Source organism: Anoplopoma fimbria, chromosome 11 (genome assembly GCF_027596085.1).
Source record: "Anoplopoma fimbria isolate UVic2021 breed Golden Eagle Sablefish chromosome 11, Afim_UVic_2022, whole genome shotgun sequence".
Taxonomy (NCBI): domain Eukaryota; kingdom Metazoa; phylum Chordata; class Actinopteri; order Perciformes; family Anoplopomatidae; genus Anoplopoma; species Anoplopoma fimbria.
In genome coordinates, this window is record NC_072459.1 from 14,687,028 (window position 1) to 14,711,819 (window position 24,792).

The 24,792-nt window shown below is 43.4% G+C and overlaps 1 protein-coding gene across 1 annotated transcript in view; it reads right to left on the bottom strand.

The window, feature by feature from the left end:
* The window catches only part of arhgap23a (Rho GTPase activating protein 23a), a 67,306-nt gene that overhangs the window by 27,619 nt on the left and 14,895 nt on the right, over window positions 1–24,792 (bottom strand). Inside the window, 1 exon segment of the mRNA XM_054607431.1 lies at window positions 243–446. Coding sequence (XP_054463406.1) covers window positions 243–446 — 204 coding nt within the window.

The following is a 24,792-nucleotide window of genomic DNA, read 5'->3' on the forward strand; positions in this document are numbered from 1 at the left end:
GGGTTCAGCAAGTTAAACCTAAAGCTTTTGAAAACCCTTTTAAATGCCAGCTAGGATGAAATGGAGACCATGTGTGCTATAAAAATAAACATGGAAGTTGAAAAAAGAATTTCACGACACTTGACACTAAATTAAAAAGAAGGAAAACACGAGGCCCGTCCTTAAGAATGCATACGTTTAGCATAATTCAAAACCTTTCAACATTTTGAAACTCAAATCTCTCAAGGACCTGTAGGTCTCACCTTGAGGTTGGTGTGCAGCGCCGACTCTGGAGGGTAAACGATGAAGTGGCGTAGCGTGAAACCAAAACCCAGGGAGTTCTTATGGAGGACCAGCGTCCGGGGACCCTTCCAGCCCACGCCGACCCCCTCCCTTCCCGGCCGGGTCGCCATCGGCGGCCGAGGGTTGTCACCGGCTGAGGAGAGACCATCCCTCCACCCCTTACCCTGTGGACACAGACAGAGAGAGAATTAGCACAGTTTATATGTGTTGTTGATACGTTTAGATGAAAGGTTTTAAAATGGGTTCTTCAATCAGCAACGATTAGCCGTTGTTATAAAATATGGTAAATAGGACAGTGCTGAGGTTAACACATACAGAAAACATGGAGATTAAATAAATAAATACAAAGCATTGTTATTAACAGATGTTTCAGGTACGTGTGTGTTTCCAATGAAATTTATAATCCCATTTACACATGCAGAAAATGTAGAAAAGTGTGAACATGGGTGTTCTTAGCTATAAACTATGCAGTACTGAATAATCTAACATCAGTTATTCCTCAAATCCTGATGAGAACAAATTTTTTCAGATGCAACACACTTTATGATTGCCTGAACATGCACAAGGTGACTCCAGACGGACAGACCGGTAACATCAACCCTTCACTGCTGGGTATCATATTAAAGGCTTCCTCATGGGGTTCTGAATGAAACTCAAGAGTCAGGTCAGTCTCAGAAAACAATATAGTCCATAACCACATGTGGGGAGTCCACTATCAAGGAGGGCCACATCTAGACCAGGACCAAGGAGAGAGAAGGTCCAGGGGGAATCTGAACTGCTCTCTAAATATCTCATTCCTGAGGGTGAGTAAATAAGCCCAGCTCGCTCAGTTGACAGACACACGTGAGAACTATCACCCTCCTGCTGCCCCGACGTCCCACACCTGTCAATCAAACACAATCACCTGACCAAACAGGCGGGAGTGAGGAGGAGGAAGAGGGGAGGACAAGCTAAGTTAAGTTATTCATCTTGTGCTGCATGTTCACTATCAAACCCTCCTTCTGTCTCTCTGACTTCAAGGAGTAGATCATAGATTTAGGAGACAGTTCAACACTATAATCATCCATGTATCATCCCAACCCATCAATAAATCAATCACTGGGCCTTACTTACGTTTCAGCGTACTTTTTTTGTTGTTGTAGCCCTATAGAGTGAGGTGTTAATCTACAGCAAGAAGTTCTGTTTTACGCACAAATGCCTGAAATTCACTGGTTCCAGCTTCTCAAATTGAATTATGTGCTGGTTTTCTTAGTCTTCTAATATAGTAAACTGAATATCTTTTAAGTTTTAGATTGCTGGCTCTGGGGAATTGTAAAGCCATCACTATTTTCTGACGTCTTGTACACCAAATGATTAAGTGATTAATTAGTAAACTAATTAAAGAGAAAAATGGGGTTTAATCTGAGTCATACTGTATTTCAGCCATCCTAGAAATACTACGAGGATGAAGAACGTGACTAATGAATATGGAAAAGGTTGCCATGATCAGAAGATCATTTTGAATTCATACAAGCTACAAATCGGCCTCAGTCCACGAGGGACATGAACAGACAGCTACGTTTACGGCGCTCTAGGTGCGGTTTGGTGTGCATGTTTTTTCTAGCCGGCATTATTCATCCAAAGTAAAACAGAACGCTCCAGGGTTACAATTTAACAAAGCAAAAAATTAAGTTCACCAGATAGGTGTGATTATGCCCTCAAAAGGAAGTTTGGCTGATTCATGCATCCAGCAAAAATCTTTTAACTCATACTATCAATTAAAAAAGTCGGCTGACCAAAACACCAAACTCCTTAAACTTTTTTTGTACATCTTTAAATTCAGTTTAAAGTGTGTGAATGTGTGCGTTTGTATGTTTCAATGTTAGTGGGCCAGAGGTGAACGTGTCTAGACTATAAGCACAACCCCCCAACAAAATGAGCACCCCACGTTATCCCCACATCCTGTTGCCCTTCCACACACAAACACACACACTGATATGTAACAAACACAGACACACAAACTGGACCTGACAGGCCTGCGATGCGGCCACACAACGACAGGAAGTGGCAGGATAGAGGCAGGAAGTTGGGTAGCGTTGCGGGGCGGGATAACCAGATGCTCCTATAAATAAAACCGCTCATAGATCTTATACTCTCCATCATGGAGGCATTTCCACTCGTTCACTCCTCTTTATCTTTCCTTTCATGCTCCTCCACTCACCTCCCCTCCCTTCCACCTCCTCAGCACATGCTTTCGTATGCTTACTTCAAGATTTTTTCCTCCTCTACTTTACAAAACGTAACAACCACGGAAAAAGAGTCCAAAAATAAGTTTGGACATTTAGATTTCTTTCCAAAAGTTTGATGAAACTTCTCTTCCACATGTACAAATAAACATATATATATATATATATATATATATATATATATATATATATATATATATATGTGAAGTGTATAGTTTACAGATATATAAATTCCTTTGACACACAAAGCCTGATCTTAAGTCTTGCAGTCTAAACAATGTACAGTAATCCCTGCTATTTTCTCAAAGAGGGCGAAAATCAAGGCCCATTATGTGGCATGAAAACAGCATAAAGAAATGCGTGAGGAAGGAGGAATATTGCGGGGTGTAGAATAAAAATGATAAAGAAAAAGAAAACACAAAGAGTAAAGAAGAAAGAGGAAATGAAAGAGCAAGAGGGTGAAAAGGAGGAAGAGAATTCCTCAGAGGGAGCGGTTTGGCTTGGACAAGTCGAAGCACACACTGTTACCGGCAGGAGAGGGGAGGGAGCACAGCGAGAGTGAATGAGAGGAGAAGGATGAGGAGGACGAAGAGGAGGAGTATCGGGCCCCAGCGACGGACAGGCTCCAGCACGCCGGTTTCGACCGCATGGCCCCTCCCGGCGCTGGGAATACCAAACCCTGTGATTACCCAAAACACACGGGGTCTGACTGGGTCCCTGAGCCAGCACAGCTTCCCACTCGGCTGCTCTGGACTGTGAAGGATTGTGCGTCTCTGCTCGACTATTGTGTCGAGTCTTCAGTTCACTGTTTTCCCCCCTGAAGACAGAAAAAAAGTCCTCTCTCGTATGTCACCTTGACACGACCAGTTTGTCTTCAACCAGTTTCACCCAAAAGAAAGCCCAAACTTGCTGACATGCTCCGGCCTCTACAGACACTCAGTTTAACCAGCAAGGCACTTGGAAAAAATGTTCTGTGGTTTTAATGTCTAAACTTGACTTCCTATGCAGACTCAAGGCACAGAAAAATTTGGTATTTCCTCCTCTCCTACAGGAAATTTATCCTTTTGCACTCTTTTTGCCCGACACGTCCTCGCCTCTTGAAGCTAATTACAATAACAAAATAAACTGTGAATGCTCTTCAGATAATACAGAGCCGCAAGGGATCCCATTACCACCTGAATGATGTCATTAACACATACAAAACAAAAAGCCGCCCTGAGAAACAATTGGATTTGAATATGCAGAGCAGCTTGTAGTGCCACACGACGGCTTCCTGCTTTGAGTCTGTGTTTAGTGGGTAAAGTGGTGAACACACACACACACACACACACACACACACACACACACACACACACACACACACACACACACACACACACACACACACACACACACACACACACACACACACACACAGAGAGAGAGAAGAAAGCTCTTCCCTGTGGTTATATCCCCTCTTAATTTCAATTAGAGAGCAGATTACTAGGATGCATGACTGAAAAGACAAAATGTAAGTGGAGAGCAGAGGACGTCCTGCTGGTAGGATTATAACACGTCTGTTTAGTTAGAAATGTAAATCTGAAACATGTGCTAAAATCTCGAGTTCCATCAGCTTTGTTAAAACAGAAAAAATCCAGTAAAAATTGATTTTCTGTTTGCGAGAGGCTTTTCTAGGACATGATGATATTGTCATGCTGCAGTCCTAATCATCAGTGACAGCGGCGTACGTGTTGGTTAGCACACACACACACGCACACGCACACGCACACGCACACACGCACACACGCACACGCACTCCTCTCCTCATCCACTCACTCAAAAGCAGTACGCAGGAATGCAGCGGCCGTCGGGGAGGCGGGCTCCTGCTAAAACCCCAGCAGGGCAGAACAATAATGCTCTTTTAAACAGCTGAGAGCTGCAACCTGTTTGAAAAGTGGAGCTTTACGGCCGTTACGCTGACGAGCCTTTAATCCTGATAGCTGTAGCTGTCTGCACCCACGACCCCCTGAGCCGGGCTGCCAAGAGGGAACAGGAGAGGGACGACGATCCCTGAACTCACCGGCCACATAGGAGGGAGCGCTGCACCACCTCTGCAGGTCTACGTGCATCCTATGTCTCCTGAAGGAGATGCATGATGATAATATCAATATCCTTCTGTGCTCTCAACACTCCAACCAAAGTACCAAACCTGCCTTTCAACCGAGGATTCAAAGATAAAGTCATGCACTACAAATTCAAATGCTTCACATCGCTCAGTAATTTACATAACAAGAGGTTTTATGAGCCATGCATCTGAGTGTGTGTGTGTGTGTGTGTGTGTGTGTGTGTGTGTGTGTGTGTGTGTGTGTGTGTGTGTGTGTGTGTGTGTGTGTGTGTGTGTGGTGTGCACGCACCGCCTTGTCAATATGAATAAAGTATGTATGCTCAAAAACCAGTTGAACCCCATTGGCTCAACAGGTGATGACGCAATGTCGGTTAAACAGGCCGTTCTACTTGAACAGCCAAACATTTCGTCCATTTCTTTTGTCTAAGTGACACCTGCCTCACTTCCATTGATGCCTGTGGGACTTTCACATATCGTTTGACATGGTGGGTTTGGATTTAAATCCTCAGCTCAGGAGGAGGAAAAGCAGCCGTTTGAGAATAACTTTTACGGGACAACTTGGTAGCTCAGCGGGCAGAGGTGACGAGGTGTGGGTTTAAATCTGCTCTTTTCATCTTTCCAGCTTTACGGTCCGAAGAAGGGGAAAGTGCCTGAAAAAGGTTATAATAATGATTTAGATGCAAATTTATGCATTTCTTGACATTTTTATAACCTCATTCACATAAAAAGGTTAATCATTTTTGGCATTAGAGGATTTTATATTATTCTTATCAATTTGACTTAATCTTTACACACCGTGAAGGTATATTTTCTGGTTTTAAGGGCTGCTGTAGGTTAATAAATGTAACCTTGAAAAAAATAAACTGCCCATGGTACATAGATGGAAGTCAATCCCGTGACTACCAAGGAAATCTTAACGAAAATCGCAGCCTTATGATCTGACATAGAGATAAAGAAACAGCACGATGTGAGCTCCTCTCTCTCTCTCTCTCTCTATAACAAACATCTCTCTCTTCAAACAAAACTGCCTACATTGTGTGTTTGTCCCAGCTGTGTTAATACAGCCTCTCCTCCCCACACGCTCACATTCCTAATTGTGGCACCATGTCATCGGGGGTGGGGGGAGGGATGGTAACAACCAGGGGGAAAAAAAAACGGTTAAAAAGAGGAGGTAATATTCCACATAAATGCCCTCACTAAAATTAGATCATGTGGGGAAGAAATGCCCTGAATTCTTCGGGCATTGGGGGGGGGTTGGGGACGAGCAATTGCACAGCTTCAACAACCCCTCGCAAAAAGTGACACATTAGCAGCCCCCCCTTCATCTGTCTTTAGCCGCTAATTAGAAACCCCTCTGAGGAGCGAGAGGGTCGATGTGCCACACAAACGGAAACAAACGAACCAAATCCCACGTCAGCTGTGGAAAATTTTTGAAAGAAGTGGCACAGAGAAATATAGATTGTTAAATTGAGGAAACCACCCTCGGTTTCATTTCATCCAATTTTACAGTGACTACAGAACTTTAACCATATTTTTAAAGTAATGCATATCTTAATTGCATAATCCATAGTATATAGCATTGTATGTGTGTTAGCAAGCTCCATAAGGAATTGGTCTTTAAAGAAAGAAAAAAAAATGAATAATTAAGTAGTTAAGTAGTCATTAAGCTTTTGAATACCACTACTTAAATCCCATCACAAAAAGAAAACTGCCACTCGCCAAATAATCAGGAGAAACAGAACAAAAAAACGTCACATATACCCACTACCGACAGAATAAACAAGCCCACAGGTGAGTAACAGCCGATGGCTGACGTCAGGGGAAGATATCCTTAAAGTACATACAGTAATAATCTAACCGTGCATCTCAATCCATCAACACAAGAGAAATGCCACATTGTTTCCAGGAAAGTTGAAAGACACGGTGAGCGCCAAACAAAAACAGCCTGAAGGCAACGCAACGGCTGAGCGGTTAATAGCCTTCAAACAATGGGTGCACTTACACAGACACTCTGTTTACATGCGTGACTGACAACATCCCACACGGCGGTTTCTGGAGAGTTTCTAGACTGATATCACCTTTCATTTATCTTATGCTGATATCACTGAGTGTCATTTTATTTCTGGAGAGCCACAAAAATCCCCACGGGAAGCAAACAACTGATTTTTTTAGGATCAACTGATTGTTTGAACTAGAAGAATCATCCAACAGCTTCTCCAATGTTAAAATTTGCAAAAACTGATCTATGACTAGTAAAATAAATATTTAGAAGATGTCTAAAGGGATCCTTTTTTTCTGATGTTTGAAAAGCAAAATAATTAGGTAATCTGAAAAATAACCAATCATTACCTGCTCTGGCAATGCATAAAAAACATCCATATAAGATCATTTTTATAGCCTCCAACTAAAACATGTTATTTTAAATCAATATGAATGAATCCACTGATCATTTAACTGCAGCGACTGACGCTTTAACTCAATGACTCCATATCCGTCCACTAGAGGAAGAAGGGGTGACCTCTCCTTACCCTGGGATGGTTAGAGCTCTGGCCGTGCCCAATGGGCATGGCGGGCGGCTTGGGTGGCGTAACTGAACCTGTGGCGGTGCGGAGCACCGCCAGCCAAATGCAGCGGGGCTCAGGGGAGCTGCAGTCGACCCCCACCGGGTTCTGGAAGCTCCAGTCAGACCCGGCCGGCGAAGGGCACGGGAGCATAGCAGCGGGCATCGGGGCGTGGAGTTTTCTCAGATCCGCATCCCTCGGCGCCCACATGGGCTGCTCTCACACACACACACAAGCTTGTGGACAAAGTCCAGACTCAGAAATACAGAAGATACGGGTGGTGTTGGTGGAGCTCTGAATCCTCCTCTAGGACTCTCCAGTCAATCAAGAGTCTGAACTTCCCGTCTGCTGGCTCCACTCCATCGCTGTCAGAAAGTTTAATCCCAAAAAGTTCCACATCACAGCCTCCTGACCTCCGGGAATCAACTCTCCAAATCTCTCACACACACATTCAGACACTTTCAGAGGGGTTGAGTCCGGAGGAAGCAGAAGGCAGAAGGCTCCTGGGCAGCAGATGGAGGAGTGTGTGTGGCGGAGGCATCAGAGGTAGGTCTGGTTTCACTACAGACACACACACACAGAGAACAACTGACAGCGTCCCTCCCGTTGGTGTCCGGTGATGTTCTGCCTACAAAGCCGCTCTGTCCACCCCCAAAACATACACCGCTGTCCCAGAGGGCTGGATCCTCTGTCTCTCCTCCCTCTCTCTCTCTCTCTCTCTCTTCCTTCCCTCTTTCTCTCTAGTGCCAAACAAATCCCTTCATTTAACTGTCATGTCTAACCAAAACTCTCTTTATCTCATCAGCTATTTCATCCCTCACTGTTCCTCCTTCTCTGTTTTGCTTTCTCTTTCTTCCTCGTTTTGGTTACTCAATCCGTGTCCAAACAATCACTCCCTCCCTCCCTCCACATGAGCTGTTCCAACAGTCATCAGCAAACAAACAACTGTAATGTACAGTAAACTGGAACTCTGCAGCTAATCCAAGAACTCTAGACAACGCTGTGGCCAGACGTTGGAGGCGAAAGGGGGTCCAGATGGAGATATCTCCTGTCGGCTAAATCCACGAGGTTGGTGTAGATGAAAGCTCGGAGGGCGGCACGTGTGCTGCATGTGTGTGTGTGTGTGTGTGTGTGCACGAGAGCGACACAAACACAAGTGACAAAGCTGTGATCCAGGCGCTAAACTCCACAAAAGCCGGCCCTGCCTCTGCCGCCTCCCCTCCACCCAGAGGGGAGACCAAAAAAACAAAAAAAAAAACAGAAAGAGAAAGAGGCCAATTTCCAGCACAAAGAGAAAAGAAAACATTTGCCTTGCTGCTGTGTTCACTGTCTCACTCCCTTTCTTTTTTTTTGCGTAAGAGGGGGAAAAAGAGGAGGAGTGATGATAACGAGAGGAGAAAATGGAAAAAAGCTGAAGATGAGAGCAAGGAGCGCTCTCAAAATAAAACTGCTGCTACTGGATATCAACATGACGTCTTCATCAAACTCCCTTTCACACACTCTCTCTCTCCCTCTCTCTCTCTCCCTCTCTCTCTCTCTCTCTCTCTCTCTCACAGTGACACCTAAACACCACTCCACTAAATCAGTAAGAAGAGTGACCTCGCCCACCCAGCAGAGTTCTCACCAAACAGCCAGGTGTCCAGGATCCGAGCGAGAGAGGCAGACAGGTGACCATGTTGATTCAGACGACTGACTCTCCGCGCCAACGCTCATCGCTGTCAATACACCGCACATCCGTTAGCAACGAGGTTAGACAGGTTTCACCTGCCGCACAGCAGGACAAGTACCAACTCGACCAGAGAGGGCCGTCGTCGGCACAGAGACTGTACCCTCTGGATATACTGTGCCTCTCCTACGAGAACAACCACTGCAGGCTCCAATAGTTTCTAAAGATCGATGAGGCGATTAATAAAAGGAAAATTAACCGGGATGCTCCAGAACATCTTGCATCACAATGAAAATAGTCACTATTATATAAAGAGTGATCACTTATAAGATGATTTTAGGATCTAACTCATATGTTTTTAAACAGTCTAATTTGCAATACTTGTTTGTAGATTAGGTTTTATAGAAATAAGTGCTTGGTACTCTGCCAATGACACATATGCAGTTACAGGAAACAAGATATTAAATAAATATTAAATATTAATCACAATTAAAACACAAAAGATGAAAGTTTTTTTACTAACGTCTTGTCAGTTGCTGAGGGTATACTTCACTTTTAAAAAGAAAAATGTATGGAGTAGAGTACAAGATACCCCTACTTAAAATAACTAGTTTATATAACATGCTGGCAAACCATGTAGGAAAACAAAAGTACGTGTGAATGTCAGTATCGGTCCATCTCCAAAACCATACATCCTTATACTTCCCATAATGCAACAATAGTGTATATCGTTAAAGACCTCCTTGCCTGGTAAACGCCCACGTCGTTAAAACTCAATGCCCTCGGGTTTCCAACATAGACTTTCCATCCAAGACCAACTCTAAATAACCCTAACGATATTAAACACAAGTGTCCATGAAGTACGATGTGGGATTAAAAACGACCACGTATGGCTGCAGAACCCCTGAGGGTATTGATCTGAGCAATGTTGTGTTTCAATGCTTCTGAATTCCTCTTTTAATTTGTGAGCAACTTTGTGTTCTTTTTCTATTAAAACTTTAAAGGATCTTTTTTCCAATAATCAGAGACTAAATGCTGGAACGACACTCCACTTCATTCCTGGTTGAAATACACTTTCACTAATATACACACACACACACACACACACACACACACACACACACACACACACACACACACACACACACACACACACACACACACACACACACACACACACACACACACACGCACACGCCACATGTGTCCTACTGAGTCACAGCTGAGTATAAATATCCCAGACTATGTAATTAGGGTTCCTCATAAAGTCAGAGGGCTGTGGCTGTGGGGGGGGGTTCTCTTCCCTCATTGGGTTCGACTCAGCGCCACACGGAACCGCCCCGTGGAGAGACGAGTGGATCACCGGTACACACAGAAGGAGGTCCGATTGTCATCCAGGAGGGAGAAACACACCTGTGCGCGAGGACAAATCGCAGATGGCTGCCAGTGCGTACAGCAGCAGCTGGATCAGCAGTGTATCTCTAGTGGAAAGCCAGACAAAGGGTTTAATAATCTGAAAATACACAGGCAGCGCCGAGTGGTGATTTCATGTAAAAATTTTCACAATAAAAGTTAGTTTTGGCAAGGAGGGAGCAGTGCCTGATTTGGAAACAAAAGGTCTCTTTCTGTTCAGCTCGCTGTCTTTTTCCTTCTCCTTGCCATGAACCATGGAGGCATTTACAAAAAGATGGCGGATGAGCGTGAAGACATGGTTGACAAAAGAGAAATGAACAAAAAAGGCGTTGAGTTACAGTTTTCATGGAGGAAACACAGTCACACATGAAGAGTTGTGACAATAGCACCACCTCCCACCAGTGTCCAACACCGTCTACTGTTTGGGTGAAGCATGCCCGAGCAGGCCACACATCCATCACCTACATGTGGGCCCGATGTACATCACTGCACCGCTACTCCCTTATCTGACTGTCTGGATGCTGAGAAAACACACGCTGCACACCGGAGACGAAGCATACTTCATATTAGTTTTCCATCATGACCTGGCAGCTCTAAGCTCTTGAAGTCGGGAAATCAAAGGACGACACGTGCTGCTAATCTCAGAGGAGCGATGCTTCGTTGCCTCCCGCCCCGGCCTCCTCTGCTCTCTGATAACAAACACATCCGTGGAAAAGTGAAAGGGCTGAGGAAGGAGGGAGGGAGAGAGAGGAGGGAGGCAGTGAAGGATATAGTGGAGCGTGGTAGTCGGTGTAACGGACAGATTAGTTTGGTGATATGTTTTAATCCCCTTCATACTCATAACATGACCGCGGGGCCAACAGATTAACACACAGAGGCCTCCCTCATCCTTTTTGTTTTTCCACTGCGACTCCCTCGCAAGACAAAACTAAATTTCTGCACCGACACATTAAAGACAAAGAGGTGTGAGGAGGAGGAATAAAAGGAAATACACAGGAAAGAGAAGAAGACTGCTGAGTGAGCCTTTAGTTGGCGTGTCTCAAACAAACCCGGCTCCAGACACAACGATGATGGGGTGTTTCCTCTAAACACAGGCTGCAACAATTCAGAAAAAGCACAGAGAGGGTCAGTGAAGGACAGGCTGCGGTCGATGCTCACAATGAAACTCACAATAACGGACGCAACAGCGCCAAGAAAGAGATGAAGGACTCCATTTATATGAGAATCTGATTCTTTAAAAAATGAGTTAAGGGAAGCCGCCCGCCTCAGCTCAGAGAGTGAATCCTGTCCCCTGCTGGTGGGAGGAACACATCACTGACACACTGCTGACTCAACATGTGGCGTGGGAGGTTTCATGTGTTGAATTATCTGTGTCATCACACTGCTGCTTTAAATGACAAAGAAGAACCACAAAGATATGCATGATGCACGTCCACAGTTTCCAACCTCCCAAAGGGTTCACAAGAGAAATGTGAGGGGGAATACGGTGTGAGTAAGTATACATAACTGCTACATAAATTAGTTGGGGTTTTTTGTGATATACTGGACAGTTTTAGCCTTTCTTGCCTGTAAAAGTATGCAAACTAAACAATTAGAGAAGGGGAAGACACTTTGGTCAAACTGATGATGGCTCATAGACATACTTAACCCTAACTAAGGGGTCACATGTCCATTTTAAGGGAAGGCAAGCCCTTAGGGTTCAAAGAAGGTCAAGTTGTGATAGAAAAGGAGGTTGTATAAATAAATACCATCTAAAGTCAGACAGGTTTCCTAGATTAAAATCCAAAATATCTGATCAAAGAATGAAAAGCCTTAGAAACTGACAAGGCATTTGATATTGACAAACTATGATGAAGTCCATCGCACCGTCTAGACAGACCAGTAATCTGGATTCTAGGGGGGAAAAAAATGAAAAAAGGGACCCAACAGTTTTAATCATGTTCATTTTTTACGTTACTCTCCTGTAAATCCCAGTACCACAGAATCTATAGGCCTATTTGGCTGCAATCAGAGAGGCAGCCACTAGAGGGCAGCTACAACACAGAGTCTGACAGCAGATGGGTGAGAGAAAGCCCAGTGGGACACATGGGACAGAGCAAAGGGTGGGGATTCAACATGCAGCCTCATACAACTGCTCTTATTTCTGCTGCGGTGGCTGGCATTGGGACCTGTGTGCACTGTGCAGGTTGAGTTGACCTACGAGCAGTTATCTGTGCCCTTATGTCAGTTACTAATTAATAACATCTGAGTTAGGGGGGTGGGAGTCAGCGCCTGGAGATCACAGAGGTCACACCTGCTGTGTGGCTTTGAGGTGGAAACAGTCTCGGGAAGTCCAGAGACGAGAGCAGGTGGACTCCGAGACGAAATGTGCGAGGGGTCAGATATCCCATCAACCCACAGCTGAAAGGGAGCTGGGTGGTCCGCCCCGCCCTCCCTCCCCGACTGACCAGGATTGATATAACAACAACAACAATGCACAGCTTACTCCTGCAGACCGCAGGATTAAAGCAGCCCACCTGACCGTGTGCTCCTCCTCAGTAACGCATTATGCATGCATTCTTTACATTTGCCTGTTGATGCCATGACGCCATGTGAGTCCTGTCGGCGTGGAAACACAAAGCTGGAAACAATAATTACTCCTAATTCACCTTTAAGTCTTCCCCTCACTCATCCGAATGTATAATAAATATGATAGTGTAGCACATGTTCTTAATTATTGATACAAATCACAGTCCAATCAATCAGTACACACACTTATATTAACCTCAAATTATTACTTTGGGGCTGCAACTGATGATTAATCTGGTGATTATTTACTTAATCAGCTTTTTTTTTGTCCATAAAATGTCAGAAAAAAACAAAAAACACAATCAGCCTTAGAGATTTGTGACGCCTTAAAGTGCCTTGTTTTGTGTAAAATCCAAAGATTACCAGCTTTACAGAAGAAAAAATGTAAATATTCAAATTTGAGAATCTGAAACCAGTGAATTATGATATTTTTGCCTAATGATGAATAGATTATCAAATTGTTGCGGATTCATTTTCTGTCTATCGCGTTATCAATTAATCTGCTAATAGTTTCACCTCCAAATTGTTCATTAAGATAAATTGATGGTTAAAGTCATTTATAAAGCAAAAATGACAAACATTTGCTGACTTCAGCTTACTCAGCTTACTCAGACTGGTTCATAACAGACAAAACAAAACCAATTTGAAGATGTTACATTGGTCTGATGGTTATTTTTTCCAAATAATTGTTTAGGTCCAAGCCGATGTCTTCAAATGTCTTGTTTTGTCTGACCAATTTGAATGTTCCGATCTGTTTCAAAGATATAGATATAGATAATAAAAATAATCAGCCCTAATGTAGACATGATCAATATATATTAGTTGACTAAAGAAAACTGCAAACCCAGCAAGACCACAAAAAAACTCTATTTGGGATTTGTTCCCTTATGGCAACATCTGCCATAAGGGAACATGGGATATGTGAGTCAGCCAGACAAGCATCTACGTAGGGAAAAAAAAGCCAGATAGAGGATAGAGAGAGGAAAGGAGGGGGGGTAACAGATGTGATAAAGTGAACACCGGGGGAGAGAATAAAAAATGAGGGCAGAGAGTGATCTAAAGCAGAAACCAGAGGGAGGAAGTTGGAGAGAGCAGATGGTGAAGAGAGAGCAATGACACGTGCACATATTTACTCACAGATAGACTCTAATTACCTTCTATACATCGTATCATCAGCGCCAGGCATTCTGTCACTGACTTTATAGAGGCTGGACTGCGTGACTGAAGGCTCAATAACTGTTAAACACATTCATACCATGAATGAAATTCAGTGAGATCTTGGGATGTTGATGAATTATTCAATGCTAAAAGACTCGTATTAGTGTGTGACGTGGGTGTGTGTGTGTGTGTGTGTGTGTGTGTGTGTGTGTGTGTGTGTGTGTGTGTGTGTGTGTGTGTGTGTGGGAATGTGTACGTTGGGGGAGGTGCTGTTGCGTATGAGCCTTTGACCCTGTTTCATAAAGCGCAGCAACATTTCAGGGTGGAGAGGTTTGCCCAAAAGAGTGGCAGCAGTGATATTGATACAGAGAACCACAGCGGATTAACACGGCCATAATGTTTCCCTGCTCCGTAAGTGGAGAGATGGTGCTCCACTTTAACCTAATTAGCAGGGAGTGTCTCCTCCAGTGGAGAGCTATCTCTGCATTCAGGACACATCTGCAACCAAACAAGTGAAGAGAAAGAAGAGAAAGCTCCATTTACATGTTTTACTCAACTCAAGTTTTGTCCACCTCAAATGCTCTTTTTTCCCTTGTATTTTCGACAGTTTCAACTATTGATAGAGTTGGTTTTATGTATGTAGTTTTAAAGATTTTGGCCAATACCTCAATACTGATGGAGGTAAAGACAACTTCGATTGTGGGAAACAAAGCAGCACAAAAGTACAACACAAAAACGGGATATAAACAGTTTTCTCAATTAGCTTAAACATACCTTTGTATAGCTGTGATATATATATATATATATATATATATATATATATATATATATATATATATATATGTAACAAGCTAAAATCAGTCAATAAGAAGAACTCTAATCCAAAATACCTGCATACCACTCAAGGTATGTGACAAATATGCTTTTTTGGGGGTAAAGTGGTCTTTTATAGTAACCCAGGATTCCTAATTCAAATGCAGCCACTTGTCAGGCTTCACTTTGACACCAGTCTTCGACCTAATCACAGTCACCCGTCACCTCCATGCTGACAGTTGCCATGAGAACCAACAAGGTGCCTCTGTTCCAGCATGAGAAAAAACCCTGCAGGGAGACAACGCTGACGGCAAAGACATTCACGCTCATTATAGGTTCAGAATTGGTTTTCACACCTGATATTTCAGAGAGTGTGACGGTTCAGGACTTAAATCTCTTACGGTGGTGCCTTCAGGATCATTCGATTCATGTTCGATTTTTACAACTTCAATCTTGAAATCGTGAAAAAATGACTGCAGAAGGTGTTTGTTTTCCTTTTCGTGCTGAAGTGGCATAAAAAACATGAAGATTAAACAAATCTGTTCCAGTTGAAGGTGTGATATCTTCTAACAGTGCATTCTCACATTCAGCCGAAAACATGGATACAGAGACAGACAACAGCCTTCCAACTGCTACATCCGGCTGTTTTCTGTGAGTGTCATAGCAAAGCAGCGGCTGGGTTTTGTCAGGTAAACTTGCAGCTATACTTCCCCTGAGCAGACACATCTGTCTCCTGATGTGTATATATATATATATATACCATGAGGCCAATGACGACATCTGGCAAAGAGCTAACCCTGCTCCTCTTGCACTGTACCACCCCTCCTCCTCTATACTGACCACAACCGCTGGGAGCAATCAGAGCGTCACGTCTGAACTCCGCTGCAATAAGATCCAACAACCCCCCCCTTTTTTTTTTTTTTCTGCCTCTTCTCTTTCTTTCCTGGTTGTTTTCAGGAGCAGGCCTCGGCAGCAGAAAACCACAGGGCTCCAGCAGGCCTCTCGATTCTCTCTACCCCCACCCTCGTCTACGCCTGGGCGGAGGAAAGCCATGCTTGAGACCCCCCCTTTTTCTTGGCTGCTCCCCCTCTACAAGCCCCAGATATATTTAGCTCATCTCTGCCTCTGTGTCATTAACAGATGAAAATTATAAGTTTGGGACCGGAGGATGACGTCGCCGTTCTCCTTGGCTACAGATGGAGCTGGGCCAGAAGCGTGCATCTCAGCCAAAACCAGGCAGCAGTCCAACATTTGGGGCGTGGTGGAGGCAATGCTGAGCCAGGTTGGGAGGCAAACTGAGCCAGAGAGGAGGAAAAAAAAAAAAGAGAGCAGGATTTGCAGAATGGAGTCTGAGTGTTTATTAGAGCAAACGAGATGGCCTGCCTGCCTCGAACAGCCCTGGAGTTTCCATTTGAGGTCATCTGGTTTTTACATTCCAGCCATGCACCACCGCTCACACCACGCCGAGGAAGTCCTCCACCGCTCTGTTCGCACAGGATCGTACAGTCCAGTGATTCTCAAATAGGAGTCCGTGGGTGTACAGGAGCCATTTAGGGAGCGTCTAGAGCAGCAGAGTAGTTTCATTTCATCAAAAATACTTCCTAATGAGGGTCTCCTGAGATTCTGTGGATTGTTTCTGGGTATTTGGGTATTATTGATGTGAAAATATTTGATGATTGCTTATATATATACACACCGCTTTAAATAGACGTGCTCCAGCATGGGAACAGCTCCTGACACAGTTGGACAAATCCACAATTTAAGAGTTCAAGTATTCACTGAGATTTATTTCTCTTAGACCGTCCCAAATTTCAATCTGTTTTCCAACCCTCATGACTCTCCGCAGGCTCACGCACATAATCAATCAGTGCGTGAATTTTCTGGGCCGACAAATCAAATCTTCTCCTCCTGTATGATCTACATTTTTTCCCAAACTGGTCAAGTCTGAAGACCAAAGCAAAGCCGATCTCATGTGATGCAAGGAAAACTCAGACAGCGTGATTCTTCTGGCATCAACATGAGCTTCTTTTTTCAGCTTCTGTGTGAACTGATAAACTTGGACAATCCGAAAACGTTGCTGGCCTCTGCACCCTTCCACCTCCTCCTCGATTCGTCATCGCTGCCTGGCATGTTTTGAAAACAAGAGGATCTGCCCACACTATCGTTTCATCTGGCTGCTCCTTCCTGTGACACACTGCAGACTGTAAAACCCCACTGCAGACAAGGACATCTCCAGAGGACATGGAGGCTGCCGGTTGTTTGTTGTTTACTTAATGTGATGATGTTATCCGTATGCCAGGCTGATGTTGTTTCTCTGCTTTTAGCCTCTGTCACTCTGTGTTAACGGCATTTTAATGCCGGGGTGGCAACGATTCAGAGTCTGACATTCGCCCCGCAGAAATAAACTGTCCGCTGTGGTTTCATGAGCAGAAAAAAAAAAAAGGGTCAGACCTGGAGGGATCATGGGTCTCGGTTGTCTCCCTGTTTTGGCTGCCCAGTGGAGAGACGGCAACGGACTGTGACTGCTGACATGAGAGTCTCACACACACACACACACACATGGTTTCACTCTGTTATTCAGATGAAAGACACACGGGCCTCGCTTAAAGCAAAGAGGAGCCCTAATAGAAACATACCGTCCCGTTAGCTTTCATTCTGTAAACGGAGCATGAGGAGAGGAAGGGAGCGGATATACAAGAATCATACCGAAACAAACCTTTTATGGCACAAACTTACATACGAATACCTCATGCTTTAAGGATGGCCTTTAGCCTGGAGAAACATTTCTAAAAAGCACATCGGAGTCAAGAAGAGAACATGTTCATTTACAGCCGCATATTCAGATGAAACTTGAGGAATGGAAGCAACACCAGCTGCTGAAAACAGGAGTATCTTGACAGGAGATGACCAAAGAAGGTAACAGAAAGGGGATCAATGGAGGACAGCAAATTCTCAAAGACACGGGGGATTTGAGAAAACAAGAAAGCTGGAATTTGGGAAAGGTTAAAAAAAAGAAAAAGTAACCAGTCAAAGAGGAATATGACACACAGAGGAAACAAAAAGAGAAAGAAGATGTAAGAGATGCAAGGGATATAAAAAGCTCTCACTATATTTGCATGCTCTTAGTATTTTGGATGAAGTGTTCCCTCTATCCCTCTGAGAAAACCCACAAAATAAACAGAACGGCTACCTTTTAAGGTGCAATTAGCCAAATAAAAAAAACTGTGCAAGATACAACAACACACTTTGGAATAATGTGGAGTTTTAATCAAATCGAGAAACCGTGATGCTGTGATATGTTCACACATGTGAGTAGCCTGACTGAATACGGAGTATCAAAACCATATCCAGTTTGTTTCTTTATTGTAAGTTTGACGCAGTATTTCAATGCACAACTTGGAAAAGAAATACATAGAATTGTGAAAGATAATAGTATTATACTTATTTTCTACTGTAGTTTTGTAGTTTTAATTTAACCCTCCTTGGAAATGGATGTAACAACATTAAGTTTGTAAAGCAACTTCTCTGAGGGATTTGCTCCCTGGATTTTTATTTCTAATCAATAATTGTTATACTTTGACAAAAAAAATGATAACGTCTGTCATGATGGCTCAAGTTGCTGTTTGGATGAGATTTTTTTAAATATTGAACAAGGCTTAAGGGTAAGAAATGACAAAAGAGAGGGAAAAGACCTGAATAGTGGCCCTAAAACTTCACAGTGACAACAAAGCCTGAAAGTCACTTTGCCTCCTGGTCAAGAAATCATATCAGCAAGTAACTTCCTGTAAAAGCACAACTTGGATCTATCTACATTTCTGTTCGTGTACAAATAATACAAACAAGACGTAATCAGGTGCTTTTGGAAAGGGCCAGGATAGCTGTTACCCTACTTCAAGTCTTTATGCTAATCTCAGCTTCATATTAGCTTATAGATATGCACATATCCCATGGCAAAAATAGAGCAGATAAACTCTCAAAATGTCAAATTATTCCTTTAAAACTATCAACTTCAATACTGAAAACAGATCACATTTTGGACTGCTGGTACAAAAACAAAAATCCCAGCAGTATTATCCTTTGAGAGAATCTCAGTGAGCATGTAAACAGAGGCGGTGTTGTGCTGGACCAGCAGGCATCAGGAAAACCACAGCGCACTATCTCTTCCCAGCATCCACAGCTCCTCATTAGCTTCCCGATAATCTCTATCCCGTGATTTTGCCCGACTGTCAAAACAACCCCCCCCCCTCCTCCTCCTCCTCTCTGAGACTGCTTCCACTGATGCCCGGGTTGTTTAGGAAGTACAGATAGAGGTCAGCGTGTCAGCTCACTAGCCCCAAACTAAACCGCTCTGATGGACGTCAGCTGGCCGACTGCCATGTACATACAGTATAGATGAACCTCAGAGAGTAAACATCATTAGAACTCTTCTTCTGTTGCTTTATGACTTCCTGGCCGAGCTACAAAACCAGAACATGTTGCGATTCTTCTGGAGATAGTTGATTATATATTTAAATGTTTTCTAACTTCACTGCATTACCCAAATATTTAAAGAGTTAACATCACAGACGAAAATCAAGTAATGATATTGATATTGCATGATATACAGTATATTGTATTAGAGTGTGAATGAATAAATATAATAATAACGTATCAGTTTTTGCAATCATTGCATATATGAAGTATGAAACACATGATGTGGTTTGAACAACCCACAATTATGCGATATGATAATTTATACTGCGAGATGTTTTTTGTCGGCACATACAGATTAAGATGTTTCTACCAAGGTAACTTTCTGTTTAAAGTTTAAAGGGGCAGCCCACTGATTTTAAACATGAAGATGAGTTTAATCGCGACAAGGAGTTTTCAGCCTGTGAAAACCACCGTATAAGATCTTCTGTGGTTCTGGAGGAGCTTTAAAATAACATCATCAAGGTCATCTTTCGTTTGGGCATTCAAGCTATACCTTTATAACAGATCATCATTGGGTTGTGAAGTTTAAAAGATGTTGGTGTTTACCAGGCACTGAGTGGCATTATGGGAAATGTGGGATACATGATGTTTGGAGATTAACCCAATCTAGGGACTAAAAGTCAGGATACCTTAGCTTTAGTGCAGAACTGAATCACTGGAGTTCCCCTTTATTATCTTTGGTTGTACCAGGCCATTGTTGCAGAGCCCGAGATAGCCAGTTGGTTAAATGATGAGTTAATCGACGGAAAATGAATGGCCAACTGTTTTGATAATGAATAACACGTTCAAAACAATTTTTTCAAGCAAAAAGGGATGCCAAATGTGAAGATTTTCAGCTTTTCTTTGTCATAAAGGATAGGAAAAAGAATATATTTGGTACCTTTGATCGGACAAGGCATTTCTCGTTTCCATTCTTCAGTATTTTCTAACATTTTATAGGCAAAATGATTAATCAAGAAAATAATCGGCACATTTTTTTATAATAAAACGAATTGTAAGTTTATAACACTCATCTATATAATTTACAGGATCTTCGCATCAGTGTAATGAAGTTGATTTTTCAGGTGCGTAATATCTTCGATTAAAAATAACTGTACCTGCTAATTGTATCTGGAAAGAGTTTCTTAATTGTATTTCCACAAAATGTATCATATCAAAACATATATATTTTATATGAATATTCACTATATAAAATTACAATAGAGAGACAGAAGCCTTGACCTTATCACCCACCACTGGTAGGATAAGGAATATCTAAAAGCAGCATGTCAGTAAACACTCTCTTGTACTGGTAGCTTACGCAAGCAGAGGGAAGTTTGTGCAAATTTTCTGCAGGTTATGAGTTGAGGATTGCTTTTTCTTCACTTTCTATTGCTTCATTGTGTTTTGGCCGTCACATTGGTATCGTTCTACCTCTCTGACTCATCGGGATTCACTCCATTTTGTTAACTTCTTCCCTTCTTTTCCTCCTTACCCCCTCCCTCTCTGTCTCTCACATTCCAGTGCAATCCCGGCTGTTCGTAAAAACCCTGAAAGGCTGATTGGAGCGAGACACAGTGCAGCATTCAGCCTTCTGCAAACATTCTTATCATCGGGCCTCTTCGCAAAATATGTAAACATGATGAGAACGAAAAGCAGAAAAAATGTGCATGTTTTAAATCGGGACGTGAGAAAGACAACATAAGATGCAGGATTTGATCATCTGAATGGAGATCAGCTAAACAGCGGCCCCTGCTTAACCCCGTGGCCCCTGTCGCACACAGTGACAGGGGTTCCCTCCTGCCTCTTTAGCCTATATACTGGGGGACAAGTGTGTGACGAGGGGGGGGCCCCTCACCTCTGAACCTTGACCCTGATTCAAACCCGGTCTCGCTGCCTTCAGGCCGACCTTGCAGACAGATACAGACGGAGACAATCCGCATTTCAAAACAAGACCTGACCTGTTCTTCATACCGCCAACGATCTGAGCATCACCTCACGTACACTGTTGTATCTTATTTTCACACTGAGACACACACACACACACACACACACACACACACACACACACACACACACACACACACACACACACACACACACACACACACACACACACACACACACACACACACACACACACACACACACACACACACACACACACACACACACACACACACACACACAAGCACTCTGCAAGCGCACATACAAAGAGGCCCAGACGCAGGCCAGACCATTAACAGGCTGAATCTAATTAGCCCTCATCTGTTTCTGAGAGAGGCTTTGTTTCACAACAAACCTCCCAGCGCCTGCGAGTCAGACGCCACATGAAACGCACCCAGCTGGGACAAATGAGAGAAGGCGTGTGCTGCCTGTACGGGGAAAAGATGATTGGGTACGACATCTGACACTTTACTGGACAGGTAAACTTCATGTCCAGCTAATGTGTTGAGACAAGGGAAAACAGAAAAATAAGAGCAAATCAAAGTATAAGGGAACCCCTTGGGATGGTAGTCAAGTAGGTCATCTTAGTTTTTAGTGGCACGTCAATGCTCCCTATTAGTTCTATGAGCTGAAATAGAAAACAGTTTTGTTTGAGAAAAGGTTGGATCACTGCAGTTTCCATCAGATAAATTAATCCTTCTGAACTTCTCTCACATCAAACCATTGGAAAACACAATAAACCTTCAACTTCTGAACTCAGCCGGCGTTATTTCTTCTTTTATCAACCACATGTTTGTGCCCCTTCTAGAAGCACGGTGCATCTAATCACGCGCACATTCCTAGTAACCTAAACAAAAATGAATTAGCCTCTTCGACCAGCCAACCAACAAACCGGGTCAGTCATGCTGTGAGTCAAGCTTTGATCAAGCTCCAGTGAGGATCCCCCAAAGGTTCAAAAGACACCAAATATGGCGGGCTGTATCTGAAGAAGGGTAAAAATGGTTCTGATCAAAAAACTTTTCCATTTGATTAAATGGTGCAGCCATAAAAACATTGAGTCTGGAATAAGGAGTGAGAACAAGCAGATATAGAATATATTCAATTATTTTTCCAACCTTAACAGCTACTTAGCAAGAATACAAAAAGGCGACCTTTTAAATAAGCTTATAAAAAAAAGGCAATTGTGCTAATAATTACACTCACTGACATATGCAATAATTTACATGTAAAAACAAACTAGATTAAATCCTTTGACTCTTACAGAGACAGAGACCAACTGACTGACTGACTGACTGGATGGAGATCAATAAAGAGCCATTAGCAACAGAAACACGCTTGCTTTGCTTTGCTGCACTACAGCCGCTCCCCTCTCACCACAAACAAGGTCAGTGACGGCTGATGTCCTTCGCCCACCTATACACTCGCTGCATGATGTTTGTACAGCATCAAGGACTTCCTCATGCAAACATCAGGGGAAAAGGACAAATCTGACGCTCCATGGAGAAGCATCTGAATACAGCGTGTGTGTGTTTGTGTGTGTGTGAGGCCATGTTTCATGCACCTGCACACAAATTATGATTCGTGAGTGTTTAACTCTGACCCCTTTAAGTGTGATGTAAACATGCCGGAGTGTCTGTATTTGTGAACACCTGTGCTGGGCCGTGTGTGTGTGTGTGTGTGTGTGTGATTAAAACGTGTCAACACACACACTCTCCAGGTTAATGATTGTGGATGCGAGCTGCAAGCGGCGGTGCAGCTGTCGTCTCGAGGCCCGGGGTTGAGGAATGCAGCGGGGGGTGACGGTGTCGCGGTGGGAGGGCGGAGGTGTAAAGGTGTGGGAGATCTTTTAATGGCGTTAACGGTCTACTGCAGGCCACTCTGTAACAAACACTTCACTACCACGCTCTCTTCGTGTCCACTGACGCAGTAAATGACAGCATGTGGACAAAATACCTGGCATGTTTTTGGGTATGTCGCACGTTCAGCCTGGGGAAATGACTAATACAGTTTGATTCTTCAGGGTAGTGGACAATCCTGTCCCATAATGCAATGCACAACAGGCTAGTTTTTTTCCCACATTAAAAGTTGGCAAAAGCACTCCATAGCTGCAGCATGAGTAACTCTTGTTGTCACGCGGCTTCTGCATCCCTTTCTGTCAGGACAAAAGGGAATAATACAGGAATGTGTTATACACTAATTTCTGATCAAATTACTAAATATGGTGTACTACGAGGAAATGTAAAACATGTATTATGTATTTACATTATTAGTGTACCTCAAGAGAGACTTTCCTTCTCGGAGTGTTTTCTTGAAATATTTTCATGGGTTAAATTATTTTATGCACAAGAAAGAAACAAAAATTGGAGAAATGTAAAGGTAAAAGCAGAATATTGTGCTGTAGGAACATGTTTCTCTCTGTTTTTCTGTCCTGCATATGACTCAACACCACTCTGATTCATCTTGCAACCCCTCAGGTGGTGATCCTGTGGGTTAGAAACCCGAAGTATACAGCACTGAACTGGCATACGCTGTATGAAGAATCTCGTAAATTCACAGCATTGCAGTATTGTTTAAACTATGTGCCTACTAAGAGGTGAAACCATCTGCAAATGATCACAGAAATGCTTTCCTCTGCAGCATCATCCAGCTGCTTTCAGTTAACGTTGCCTTTGAACAGGAGCTGATCCTGGACCTGCTGACTGGAAAGGGGCCTCTGTGGTCTCAGGTCTGCAACCTTTCTGAGGTTGCTGTCTTGTGATCAGCTGGAGCTCAGATAGGTCTAAAAGGCCGTGGATCAGCTAAAGCCTGAAGTTTGGGTATTGACTGTTAGGAAGCGATTATGTAAAGACAGATCTCAGAGTGGGAGAAAAGGGCAAAGGTCATGGATCAGCAAAAGAAGAAAATGCCTTCTCATTGATAGCACGCAAGTCAAGACTGGACACACTCAGGAGAGTGCAGGATAATGCTGCGTTAGTCTGCGGTGTACCAGAGGTAAACTGGTACACGTGCCGCCGGGACAAAAGAGGGGCTTTAACATCGACCGGCTCAAGATTTTCATAAAAGCGCTCTCGTGTTTCACATCGTCAATACACTCAAGCATCACGTGGCACAATGCAGCATTAGACATAATGCTCATCCCGCCCTCTGCCCCGCCCTGCCGTCCGCTTCCTCTATTGATCTCATCCACACACCCTGCACTGCTACACTGGAGCAGGTCTGCTAACAACATTGAACCTGTCCCACTGGAGGTCTTCATAACTACTCAACACTCCCCTGCCTCCCTGTCTCCGTGCTACGATGCTGAACCAGCACACAAAGCTTCATTTACACTGCGACTCATTTTGGCAAATTAAACATTGAAACAGATTACAGTGTAATTTTAAATAAGCGTTTAATCACAAGCCAAGCTGTGTTCTTGGACGTATTTGGTTTCACACCAAGAAGACAATTTGGGTGTCTGTTTAAGATAAACTCCTCGCTCCTGAGAGAGAAGCCCGACTGAATGAGAGCTGGGTGTTGGCTGAGACATGCAGGGTCAAAGGTCAGGTATGAAAGAGGTCGGGGACTGAGACTAGAGATGTTGAGGTCAGAATTGGAGCTTAT